The sequence below is a fragment of the Quercus suber genome, unplaced genomic scaffold, assembly GCF_002906115.3.
Source record: "Quercus suber isolate HL8 unplaced genomic scaffold, Cork oak 2.0 scaffold_547, whole genome shotgun sequence".
NCBI classification, from domain to species: domain Eukaryota; kingdom Viridiplantae; phylum Streptophyta; class Magnoliopsida; order Fagales; family Fagaceae; genus Quercus; species Quercus suber.
In genome coordinates, this window is record NW_027069995.1 from 449924 (window position 1) to 463450 (window position 13527).

At 34.5% G+C, this 13527-nt stretch overlaps 1 protein-coding gene across 8 annotated transcripts; it reads right to left on the bottom strand.

Moving 5' to 3' along the window:
* Nucleotides 1–263: 263 nt before the first annotated feature.
* Nucleotides 264–7649, bottom strand: LOC111997862 (uncharacterized). Of its 8 annotated transcripts, none has more exons than XM_065764252.1 (13): nt 6883–7006; nt 5912–5967; nt 5702–5770; nt 5265–5599; nt 4496–4699; nt 4155–4367; nt 3841–4056; nt 3535–3687; nt 3073–3426; nt 2758–2970; nt 2478–2654; nt 1990–2187; nt 264–1687 (listed from the first exon to the last, which is right to left on the bottom strand). In XM_065764252.1, exons 2-13 carry the CDS (start codon nt 5946–5948, stop codon nt 662–664), a joined length of 3195 nt encoding a protein of 1064 aa, XP_065620324.1. In that variant the 5' UTR covers nt 5949–5967; nt 6883–7006; the 3' UTR covers nt 264–661. The 8 variants fall into 8 exon arrangements, with proteins under 8 accessions (XP_065620324.1, XP_023885762.2, XP_065620320.1 ...); XM_024029994.2 differs by having other exon boundaries at nt 3535–3747; XM_065764248.1 differs by lacking the exon at nt 6883–7006 and adding an exon at nt 7492–7649 and having other exon boundaries at nt 3535–4056.
* Nucleotides 7650–13527: the final 5878 nt, after the last annotated feature.

Here is a 13527-nt window from a genome sequence, read left to right on the forward strand (position 1 = left end):
TTTACCCCTCTGGCTAGAAAGCACATCGTTAATGCTATAGAAACAACCTTTTTCTCAACAAATTTTACAATTACTGGGCTAGGATTCACCACTTTTTCTTTGTCACTCAATAGTTCTACTCAACAATTGTGAAATTTATTGTGAAAAAAGTTGTCATAAACTGCTAAAAAAAGCCTTATTTTGCCCAACCAGCTAATGAGATTTCTCAAACACGGCCAGGATTTTTTGTAAACAAAATGGCATAAACTTCAATTGAAATGTGATTACAAATATAAACATGTTTTCACCAGCTCATCATGTACTCAATTTCAAGATGTGCCACAAGTTCATAAGCCATAAGATTGATGGAAAATTTGACATCCTGTTACAGTTGGGATATTATCGTCGTCATCAAAGGTATATCTTTGTGAGACATGAAACATAATTTCATGAAATCTAAACTAAACTTAAAAATAAAAAATAAAAACTATACCATATTTTCTTTTCTTCTTTTCCCCTTTCTTTGAGTTCCTACTGTGGATGATGAAGATATACCTCAAGAGTCTTTAAGTAGAAAAATGGAACCATTCAAACTCCATGGAACATCAGACAATCAAAAAGAAGGCACCTATAGAAACAAGGAAATGAAGCAGATGACCAATATGTACACCCACTCATATAATCAGCAACAACCCAGTCTTTCTGCTAACAGTTCAATCAGTACTTGTTTTTTAAGCTTATGATACTTTGTCATATTCTGTTCCTTTGCAATGCGCTTCAGTTCGTTTAGTGACAAATCCATCAAGTTCACTAATTTTGGCACCCAGGCCTCTGTATGGGAGTCATTCGAGGAGTAGGACTTGATGTTCTGAAGATTTTCCTTACTTCCATCATCAGCTGCATTCCCAGGCAAGTTTGAGAGGTCCTTATGAACATTTGAATCTTCAATCTTCAGAGTCATTGGCAAATTTGAAGTTTTCTTTCTTTTCTTCTGTGACCCTGAAATTGAAATTTTGCTGTCATCAGGAGCAACACTAGACTTTTTGGCTTCACACTGGCCAGGCTGAACTAATCCCTCAATGACCTTCTCATTATGAGACTGATTTAAAATGACAATGTCGGTGCTGACTCCAGATTTTCTTTGGGTCTTGGATTTTGCAGTAGAAAAAATTGATTTAAGTTCAACGGATGAGAAAGCTGGTCCTTTGATCCATGGTCCATCTGACTCAATTTTCCTCTTCATAAGCTTCGGTGGCTTCAGAGGCAAATTTAAAATTGGTCTCTTTCCATTAGAAGCAACTTCAACCTTCTGATTGTCTTCTGCTTGTGATTTCCTCCCCTCTAACTGTTGCAGCTCGGTTGCTTCTTGCTTCCTTTGATCTGGCATCTCAGAAATTGAAGTTAAGGAAAAGAGTCCAGTTTCTTTAACTTTCACTCTTAGTGGAGGGATTTTCCTCTTGCATTCTGCCTTTGCAGATGATTCTGAAGCATCAACTTTGTCAGTTGGAGCAATCTTTGATCCTTTGCCACACCCTTTACGTGCAAATTTCACTGCCAAGTCACTTAGCTTTACTTCTAAATCAGGATTCCCACTTCCTGCTTGTCTGAAAGTGCCTATTTCAGAATCAGAATCATTTTCCCTTCTATTGAACCCAGTTGCATGTCTAGATGCCTCTGCACTACTCCCTTTAACAATAGCATTTGCAGGCTGCTCAATGGTTTAAAAAGATATTAACAGTAAAAATAAATAGCTGTATAAGCAAGTGAAAAGAATTAAGTTGAACTTTAACTTGTGATCTCACAAGTTTCCTCTCTCTCTATCTCTCTCTCTCTTTTCCGTTTTCTTTCTATCTCATTCAATTCATAAGATTTGATCCTTAAACTTGCCCCAACATCATTCAACCCCTTCTCTACTTGAAACAAGGCCCAAGGGTGTATAATATCTCAGTTTGTATTAACTATATACTAATCAATTGATTCAAATTAAGGGAAGAAAAGAGCTTCTAGTACCTCATCTGTTTTTGGAACATTTCCCTTGCCTTCAGGACTCGAAGATGAATTTAAGGTTTTATTTTTGTCAGCAGCAGTAGAATCATATTGTCTGACTTCTTCATTTCCACTAACATTCAAGTCACTTATACCAAAGGAGAAGCCAGCTGCATCTTTAACCGCATCAGAGCTAGAATCCTTCCCAATAGTTATTGCAGGCTATTCATGTAAGAGGGAAAGACAGGAAAAAAAGAATTAGGATTGACTAAGGACACTTTAACACTAGGACCACCTAATCTCAGTCTCAGTGTAGTAACCCAATGATTAAAGCTAAAGGTTCCACCAAGTCATCAAATAGTAAATGGGTGGAGTGGTGTCAAGGAAAGTCTTATGTCCAGACTTGCTATAAAAAGATGGGAGAGAGAGGGAAGGGGTGTCACAGAGAGAGAGAGAGAGAGAGAGAGAATAGGCACAGGTAAAAAAAGAGCACAAAAGAGATGGGGCAATACCTTGACCTTTTCACCATGATCTGTTCTCTTTTCTTCAGGCTTGGATGATGAGCCTAAAATAATATCATCTGCTTTTGGACTGGAATTGTGATCGCTCAACATTTTCTTTTTGTTGGAGTGGCCAACTGCATACGGTGAAACATTTTTACTTGAATTTTTCATTACAGTTTTTGCAGGCTGACCATTGACAACAAAAAAGGAGAGAGGGAAGGGGTGTTAGAGAGAGAGAGAGAGAAGACATGGGCAAAGGTAAACGGAGATTAGAACAAGGGGGCAGTACCTTGACCTTTTCACCATGACGTGTTCTCTTTTTGTCAGGCTTGAATGATGAGCCTAAAATAATATCATCTGCCATAGGAGTGAAATTGTGTTCTTCAACTTCCCCATTCTTGATTTTCAAATTGGAATCGCTCAACATTTTCTTCTTGTTGGAGTGACCAATTGCATGAGGTGAAACATTTTTCCTTGAATTTTTCACTGCAATTTCCGCAGGCTGACCATTGACAACAAAGAGAGAGAGAGAGAGGGAACGGGTGAGATAGAGAGAGGACATGGGCACAGGTAAACTAAGAGCAGAACAACACAAGGACAGTACCTTTGCATTTTCACCATGATCTGTTCTCTTTTCGTCAAGCTTGGATGATGAATCTAAAATGATATCATAAACCGTAGGAGTGGAATTGTGTTCCACAACTTCCTCACTCTTGTTTTTCAAATTGGAATCACTCAACATTTTCTTCTTGTTGGAGTGGCCAATTGCATGTGGCAAAACATTGTTACCCTTGACCTTTTCACCATGATCTGTTCTCTTTTTGGTAGGCTTGGATGATGAGCCTAAAATAATATCATCTGCTGTTGGACCTGAATTGTAATCACTGTTCTTGTTGGAGTGACCAATTGCATGCGGTGAAACATTTTTACTTGAATTTTCCATTGCAATTTCCACAGGCTAACCATTGACAACAAAAAGAGAGAGAGGGAAGGGGTGTTAGAGAGAGAGAGAGAGAGAGGACATGGGCACAGGTAAACTAAGAGCAGAGCAACATGGGGGCAGTACCTTTACCTTTTCACCATGATCTGTTCTCTTTTCGTCAGGCTTGGATGATGAACCTAAAATAATATCATATGCCGTAGGAGTGGAATTGTGTTCTTCAACTCCCTCACTCTTGATTTTCAAATTGGAATCACTCAATGTTTTCTTCTTGTTAGACTGGCCAATTGCATGTGGCAAAACATTGTTAATTGATTTTTTTATTGCAATTTCTGCAGGCTGACCATTGACAACAATGAGAGAGAAGGAAGGGATATCAAAGAGAGAGAGCACATAGGCACATGTACAGCGAATAGAGAGAGGAGGCAGTACCTTAGTGACCTTTTCACCATGATCTGTTCTCTGTTTTTCAGGCTTGGGTGATGAGCCTAAAATAATATCATCTACCATAGGAGTGAAATTGTGTTCTTTAACTTCCTCACTTTTGATTTTCAAATTGTAATCGCTCAACATTTTCTTCTTGTTGGAGTGGCCAGTTGCATGTGGCAAAACATCGTTACTTGAATTTCTTATTGCTATTTCTGCAGGCTGACAATTGACAAAAAAATGAGAGAGCAGGAAGGGGTGTCAAAGAGGAGAGAAAGCACATAGGTACATGTACAGATAATAGAGAGAGGAGGCAGTACATTCTTAGCCTTCACACCATGATCTGTTCTCTTTTTGTCAGGCTTGGATGATGAGCCTAAATTATTATCATCTGCTGTAGGACTGGAATTGTGTTCTTCAACCTCCTCACTTATGATTTCCAGAATGGAATCACTCAACATTTCCATGTCAGAGTGGCCAATTTCATGCAGCAAAACACTTTTACTTGAATTTTCTATTTCAATCTCTACAGGCTGACCATTGACAACATAAAGAGAGAGAGGGAAGGGGTGTCAAAAAGAGAGAGAGAGAGAGAGAGAGAGAGAGAGAGAGAGCATATAGGCACAGGTAAACTAAGAGCAGAAGAGGGAGGGGGAAGCACCTTGACCTTTTCATCGTTATCTGTTCTGTTTTTGTCAGGCATGGATGATGAGCCTAAAATTTTCTCATCTGCTGTAGTAGTGAAATTGTGTTCTTCAATCTTCTCACTGGGGATTTTCAAATTGGAGTCGCTCAACATTTCCCTCTTTTTGTGTGCAATTGGCAAAACATTTTTACTTGAATTTTTTATTGCAATTTCTGCAGGCTGACCATTGACAACAAAAAGAACTCACAACAAGCACTGATGCCACAATCCAAATAGAAGACTGGTTTGTGAAAATAATCTACATAAAATTTTGGGGGATGGGAGAATCTGCAAATTAGTATCGTCAAATTTGGTTTCAGAGCAAGTTAAAAAGACAAACAAATGAGATGAAAACATTATGTTGCTGCTGACAACCAATAACAATACTTATGTTCTAGTTTGAATTCTATATTACAGACAATTAGGATATTCAAGATCTGATCACTTCTCTAATATTCAAAGATATTTTGAATAATATTAACAAAAATATGAACTCCTTACTATACTTTCTTTGCTACCCATCCCTTAATATGATACACAGCCTAAACAGCAATTCAACAACTCAAACCCACTGGTATCAACATATACTCCACATTATCTCATTGCACTGCAGCCAACTAATGAGGGACAATATGGTCCCCAATTTCTATAAGCAGTATATTTTCATAAGCATATTTTCTTGAAGCAAAATAACAGAGCAGGCAGAATATTAAGGAAAACATAATGAGAAATTTTCTACTCAAACCTGCTCATCTTTCTTTTGGAAACAATTTCTGAGTAGAGCCTTCACTATTTCGTGTACTCCCTCAGCAGGTCCTCTATGCATTAGCAACTGAACCTCAACATCATTCTCATTGGTATTTTTCAAACTCCTTATTGAAATGTCAAGGTAATTAATCTTTTCTGTCAAAGCATTACAGCATAATTCAGACCATTCTTCATCTTCTCCCCAGGCTAATTCACTTTGAAGGGATACAAGATCTTTTTCAAGTTCATGAATCGCACCATCTGCCTTAGTGATCAAAATCCCCAACACTTGTACACAAGATTTCTCATTCAAAGCATCTTCTTCTATAACATCTACAACCACAGGAAATGATTAGCGCAGATGTAGGTGAAACATGGATTTAATAAGAAAAAACACCAATAAGAATGCAGAGATGAGAAGAAACATAAATATACCATATCCATAACCAAAGTAAAAGTCGCACTGCCATCCAGATTGCATGCTATAACTAATTTCTTGATCAACTGAAAAGTAATTATCCAAATTCAACATATATTACAACAAAAATTTACATATCCAATATGATGTATTACTTCAAGAGTTCAATCTGAAACAATAGTTATACAAAATCAAAAAGTAAACTTGACTGTGGAGGTTTTGTAAACCTGGTTGATATGACGAGCCCCATAGGTCGAAAACCATGATTTTCAAGAACCTTATCCTGAAATGCAAATAATGATAACATTGTGATTCACCCATTAATACAAGAGAATTTCAAATATTTGAGTGAAATATGGAGGTTTCAGAATGAATTATAGGACCTCCATAATAATTTACAAAAATTGGTCTAAGGATACACTAGCTTCTTAATAGTATGGGAAACAATATTTCATACCAAAATTGACCAAATCTGCTCAACCCAGGATTACAAAAATTTCCACAATCAGGTCAAGAAACTCAGTAGCTTAATAAACAATTTTTTTTTCAACCACGTATATTAGCACACTATTTTAACACCTGAAGACGAATACTTGAACTGTGTATTAAGCAAATATTGATAAAAGACAAACGGCAAATACTCTACCAAAAAATCAGATTAATTAGAGTCCAGGGTAATACAATTAGTGGGATTTAGGCAAAAGCTATTTACTTGATGAGAAGACTAAAGCCCTGAAAAAAAAAATTCATAAGAAGAACCCAGCGAAATAGTCTTTTGAGCAAAAATTTAAATCAATCTAGCATCCTATACAATTAGAAAATTAACAAGCAAGCAAACTATCTCTTCCTCAACAAAGGAGTAAGAAAAACTTGGGCAATGTGTAAAGCATATATTGATCAAGATCAAATTCTTAAGCAATAACCCAAATAAATTAGTTTCAGGGTAATTCAACTAGTGGGAGTCACACAAAAAAAGTTAATTTCTTGAAGAGTAGAGTAAAATTCTGAACAAAGTGGTCATACAAGCAATAATCCAAATCAAGCTTGTACTGAAAAATAAGCAATAATAACAATATTAAGCCATAATAAATATTCATAGGAAACAATTGATCAAAATTAACAGAAATCTCCAACAATAACAGCAAATAAATACTTAATTAGTCAATTCTATCATTTTTCTAAAGCTGAAGTGACTTACAAGTATTATGATCAACGAAGAAGCACTCCAACTCCAAGACCATAACTTTTTCAATTAATTTGAAGCATTCAAAGAAATGAAAGTTCACAAATTAACAATTTTTTTTTTTTTTGGTGTTCAACGTTTAAAATAAATAATCCAAATCAAGCTTGTACTGAAAAATAAGCAATAATAACAATATTAAGCCATAATAAATATTCATAGGAAACAATTGATCAAAATTAACAGAAATCTCCAACAATAACAGCAAATAAATACTTAATTAGTCAATTCTATCATTTTTCTAAAGCTGAAGTGACTTACAAGTATTATGATCAACGAAGAAGCACTCCAACTCCAAGACCATAACTTTTTCAATTAATTTGAAGCATTCAAAGAAATGAAAGTTCACAAATTAACAATTTTTTTTTTTTTTTGGTGTTCAACGTTTAAAATGAATCCTTTGATAGAAAAAATAGCTTCTTCTTTTTATCTCGGGTACCAAACAAAGTCCACTGAATACAAAATGTACTTTTCTTTCCTTTTCCTTTTTTCTCGAATACCACACACACACACACACACACAAAATTATATGATTATATATATTAATATATATATATATATATATACCTCAGGTTTGAGTTTTCTGTGACAGAAACTCTACTTGAGTTTCTAGGGTTTCAGAATCTCTATTTTAGAGAAAGAAAGTGTTATGAGTTTTTTGTTTTTTAGAGAGAGAAAATCTGTAACTGAGAGTGAGTGAGAGTGACTGAGTGAGAGTGAGAGCTGGGTGGGTATATATAGGAAATTAAATGGCTTGTTGAAGGCAATATGGTCAAATGATTTTTTTGTAGTGGCGGGTTAACTAGTCTGGAATTTGTTATGTCTGTTTTATGTTTTAAGTATAGTGGAGAAGTTTTGGTGGGCCCTTACCATTAAGAGATTAATAAATTTTTGGATAATTATTATTTTAAACCTCATGATTTATGAGTATAATAAATTTAACCCCTATGTTTTAACTCATATTCAATTCTAAACCTCATGGAAACGGTTTTTTTTTTTTTAAATAAAAATAAAAAGGGTTTATTTTGCAATTTGTTATATCTTTTGAAATGTAAGGTTTAAAAAGTAATTTATCATGGATTCTGTTGGATCTTTAGTGTACATGACGAAACAGCTCTCAACAATTTTATCTAGTTGAACTTTTTACACCTATTCAGAATCAAGATTAGGGAGGAAAAAGAAAGGTATTAAAAAGTAAGTAAACTGCCGCATGCAGTTCTGGTTGTGGCGTGTGAGTTTAAGATTTATCGGAGAAAAAATAGACGAAAAAGAAGATAAGTTAGAGCACTTTTATTACATTAGCTTTAAGGATAATGCAGTTGACATTACAAATATTAAATTCGAACCCATAATTCCATCAATTTCAATTTCTCTTAGAAAAGAAAAGATTGTTTATACTTCATTAAAAAGTATAACTATGTGTTTGAGTTTAATTAAAGAATTGAATATACATACCTTGGTTTTACTCTACAATTAAGAAATTTAATTAATATATGCTTGATGTAACACAAATTGTAACCATTGTCATATGAGTTTGTAAGCATTTCTCAATAAAAACTCATAATCACTTCAAAATTTTTCGAGTAAAAAAAGTAATTAAAATTTTGTACTAATAACTATACTATTTTCTATTTATATATATATATATATATATATATTATTACACGTTTCCTCAAGTGGGGAGTAAAGTTCAAATTTTAGAGAAAGAAAGTGTTATGAGTTTTTTGTTTTTTAGAGAGAGAAAATCTGTAACTGAGAGTGAGTGAGAGTGACTGAGTGAGAGTGAGAGCTGGGTGGGTATATATAGGAAATTAAATGGCTTGTTGAGGGCAATATGGTCAAATGATTTTTTTTGTAGTGGCGGGTTAACTAGTCTGGAATTTGTTATGTCTGTTTTATGTTTTAAGTATAGTGGAGAAGTTTTGGTGGGCCCTTACCATTAAGAGATTAATAAATTTTTGGATAATTATTATTTTAAACCTCATGATTTATGAGTATAATAAATTTAACCCCTATGTTTTAACTCATATTCAATTCTAAACCTCATGGAAACGGTTTTTTTTTTTTTTTTAAATAAAAATAAAAAGGGTTTATTTTGCAATTTGTTATATCTTTTGAAATGTAAGGTTTAAAAAGTAATTTATCATGGATTCTGTTGGATCTTTAGTGTACATGACGAAACAACTCTCAACAATTTTATCTAGTTGAACTTTTTACACCTATTCAGAATCAAGATTAGGGAGGAAAAAGAAAGGTATTAAAAAGTAAGTAAACTGTTGCATGCAGTTCTGGTTGTGGCGTGTGAGTTTAAGATTTATCGGAGAAAAAATAGACGAAAAAGAAGATAAGTTAGAGCACTTTTATTACATTAGCTTTAAGGATAATGTAGTTGACATTACAAATATTAAATTTGAACCCATAATTCCATCAATTTCAATTTCTCTTAGAAAAGAAAAGATTGTTTATACTTCATTAAAAAGTATAACTGTGTTTGAGTTTAATTAAAGAATTGAATATACATACCTTGGTTTTACTCTACAATTAAGAAATTTAATTAATATATGCTTGATGTAACACAAATTGTAACCATTGTCATATGAGTTTGTAAGCATTTCTCAATAAAAACTCATAATCACTTCAAAAATTTTCGAGTAAAAAAAGTAATTAAAATTTTGTACTAATAACTATACTATTTTCTATTTATATATATATATATATATATATTATTACACGTTTCCTCAAGTGGGGAGTAAAGTTCAATGAAATTGCTATGAGCTTTGTTATATTTAGTTTATTTACTTTAAAGTGTATTCCCGAAAATGTTAACCTTTTCAGCAAAAAGATAAAATAACTTGTTAACAATGGTTAGCCAGTGCTTTAAGGCCATTTCAGTTGACAGCTTGTGTATTACCAATTTAAGATTGTGTCATATGCAAATTCTTTCTTTTATTTTGTTACATAAGATACAAAATGAAAATGACTGTTCATATTATTCATATAAAATTAAATGCTTTCATAGGTGCAAATAGCTACCTACAATTGTCACTAGCTAGTTTAAGATTAGATCAATAACTTCTTTCTTCATTTTTGTTTTTTCCCTTCCTGTTTTATTAGCTAAGATAGTAAAATAGTAACATGGTCCTCAGCACTTAAATTTTACAAATATAAATTGTTACTTGGAAGGGAAACCATAGCCCACACACTAAACTAAACCCATTACTATACATAAATGCAAGCAAACATCTACACGAAAGGGGCTTAAATACTAACAAAATTTAAATCTGTGAAATCATTTCTACACTCTGGTTACCTTAATAATGCACCCTATGAGAACATATTTCGAAATTAAGACACCATTAATTTTCTTGTCCATTTAGATTAGGAAATGAAAAGTCATAATCCATGATGAACAAGGTACTCTGTATAATGAATTTTCACATTAAAAAATAATGCTTGCTAATCACATGTAATGCTATATTAAAAGAATTGTACAAAGGCATCTCTTTCTTTTTCTTTTTCGTTTTTCTTTTCTCTAAATAAAAAAGATATGGAGGCAACAAATTTGTGGAAAATCTTTGTAGAACACGATCATAGTAGCAATTAGGTATGTAACTTTGGTATTGCCCAACTTGTTTCCCCACATAGTGACCCGCATGGATATAATATTGATTTTCTTGTGGGTTGGGAGGGTTTAACCATTAAGTAGCAGGTTAAGTTGAGTGGCTAGTTGAGTCTTTAAAAACTATCAAGACCTAATTGACTCATATATATTAATGAAAAATGTATAAATATTTTGTTTTTTTTTTTTTTTTTAGAAACAAACACACACACGCACACAAGGGAGAGGAAAAAGGGGTTCTAACATAAATATTTTGTTCTAGTTGGCCTTTTATATAAACACTGAACACACACACACACATATATACATTTCCCTCTATTGTCTTTATCCCATATTATATTTAAGTTTTTTTTCTTCATTATCTCCATAATTTACACAGTTAAAATGAAAAATAAAAATTATACTTTCCCAAACATATTTGTAAACATAAATAATGACATGAATATGGTACTCCTGGCTTAAGACTTGTGTACTTAGATGTACAGAGACATGGTCACTTGGGTAAGTTTGGTAAAATTTCTTGAAATTGGGTTTTTAGAGGAAAAAAAGTGGTTGTTTTAATAATTGTTGAATAAAAATGGGCATCTTAAAAATTTTGGGAGAGTTTGGTAACATTAAGTAAAAAGTGTGGTTTCAATAGTTTGAGTTCGGTCAACACCTACCAAAACCACTCTTTGAGAAGCAAATTACCAAAAAGGATAAAGTATCTTGTAACAGGTTCTAACTTGTTATCTTTTTCCTTAAGAAAAGTAATAATAATTGCTATTTATTATTATTATTATTATTATTATTATTATTGATTTATTGTCAATAATAATAGCTCATTTAATTTTCTCCCGTAATAATGATCTAATTAATAACTACATTTAATGACTTTTAACTATTTTTCCGCATTAATGAACATGCAATAACTCCTTTTTTTTCTTCTTTCTTATCCACTCATGTATCCACATGTGAACCCAGTGATCCATCTCATTTGCCTTAAACTCCTCCATACCTATCAGTACCTCACGATAATATTAAACTCAATTTAGGGGCATATCTATGTAGGTGTTATATTGTAAAATGGAGTCTCTCACTACAATTCTCTAAGAGGGAGAGTCGAGGGGTTGGGAGCGAGAATAGAGAACAAGAATTCTATCTGTGTGCATTGCTTGTTAGTGAAAAGGGTAAAAAGGAGGGTTCAACAAAATGCGAGGGTTATTTAAAAATAACAGTTGAAGAAAACCCAACAAAAATATTAAAAGTTCAATGGGACATAAGTACGATTTTGAAATGCAACTTGCAATGTCCATTAATCAAATGTGCTTATTTTCCCATTAATTGCGTTTTCATTTAGTGACTTATATGATTTTGAGGAAATACAACCTATGAGATTTATCCACAAATGTTAAAATAATTTCTTAATTTAGTATATATGGTGGGCCTTTTTCGCAACTACGAGCTGGGCTACCTCCTGCCACACTATGACTCAGTGGTTTTGGGTAGGGGAGTTAGGACTGGCTTGTTGGTACATGCCCACTATCACACTTTGCTTACTCTCTGTTTTTCTTTTCTTTCTAGTTCCTTTTTTTCCTTTCTAAGTTTTCTACTCTATCTTTCACTCCCCTATTCTATCGTTCCCTGTGCATGGCTGAGGTCTTTTTTATACTGCCTACCATGTCTGGTTTTTACTATTTTACCTTTAAACTGCTTTTGTCCTGGTGTGGGTGTCCTTCCCAGACCACCCACTGGTCTGTCAATTGTCTAGCAATTACCACTTACCTGTGCTGGCCATGCCACATCCTATTCCCAAACAAATAGTCTTATTTTGTTTTCTTGTTCACTGTGGCATTCCCATCTGGATAAGGATGGGGTATTCTCTCTCACTATCCCTCATGGCATACACGTCGTGATTCCAGCTCATCTTTCTCTCTTTTGGGTGGTATGTCATCCTAGCAGGACATTTTCTCCAAAAGAGTTTAAGTGGGAACCCCAGAATAGGCTCTCCCCTTCTCCTCACTGCCAGACCATACCCTCTCTTACCTCTGACCCATGGCCTACCACTCTTGTATTGGTTGGATATAAGTTGGTGGTGCCTAAGCCTTGTGTGTGCTCCACTTCTATGTGTGTCCATGGCTTGTTTTCTGTTCATGCATTTGCCATGACCTAAGGGCTCGTCTGCATATTCTGCTACTTGTTCTCAACCTCTTGTGGCGTGAATGAGTCTTTGAACTTTCATTTTTTACGTCTTACTTCTTTCCTGGGTTGGGCCTTACTTGATTGTGGGCTTTTTCTTCTCTAATTCATTCCTTACCCTCTTTGTGAGTCAGTTAATACTTCTGTCATGCCATCCTGTTATTCCTGTCATGTTGTTATTTAACTTATGCTTACTGGGCCTTTTTTGGGCCTGCTGTGTGCTTTCCTTTTGCTCAATTTCAGTAGCCTAGCATTATCATTGAGCTAGTACTCATCTTTCCCTCCTTTTGGTGGTATACACTTAGTGATTCCAACTCATCTTTCCCTCTTTTAGGTGGCATGTCATCCCAGTAGGACATTTCCCCCAAAAGAGTTTGAACGGAAACCCCAAAATAGGCTCTCCCCTTCTCCCCACTACCAGACCATACCCTCTCTTACCTTTGACCCATGGTCCACCACTCCTGTATTGGTTGGGTATAAGTTGGTGGTGTCTGAGTCTTGTGTGTGCTCCACTTCTATGTGTGTCCATGGTTTATTTGTTGTTCATGCATTTGCCATGACCTGAGGGCTCGTCTGCACATTTTGCTACTTGTTCTCGACCTCTTGTGGCATGAATGAGTCTCTGAGCTTTTATTCTTGTCTTACTTCTTTCCTAGACTGGGCCTTGCTTGATTGTGGGCTTTTCCTTCTCTAATCCATTCCTTACCCTCTTTACGAGTCGGTTAATACTTCTGTCATGCCATCCTATTATTCCTGCCATGCTATTATTTAATTTGTGCTTGCTGGGCCTCTTTTGGGCATGCTGT

What these genes read in the sequence shown, in the direction of transcription:
- LOC111997862 (XM_065764248.1), bottom strand. Translation starts at nt 5,948, where the DNA reads ATGGTTTTCGACCTATGGGGCTCGTCATATCAACCAG. An exon ending in TCCAAAAGAAAGATGAGCAG is followed by an intron (nt 4,700 to 5,264) that starts GTTTGAGTAGAA and finishes GTCAATGGTCAG; the next exon opens with CCTGCAGAAATTGCAATAAA. An exon ending in ATCATGGTGAAAAGGTAAAG is followed by an intron (nt 3,427 to 3,534) that starts GTACTGCCCCCA and finishes GTCAATGGTTAG; the next exon opens with CCTGTGGAAATTGCAATGGA.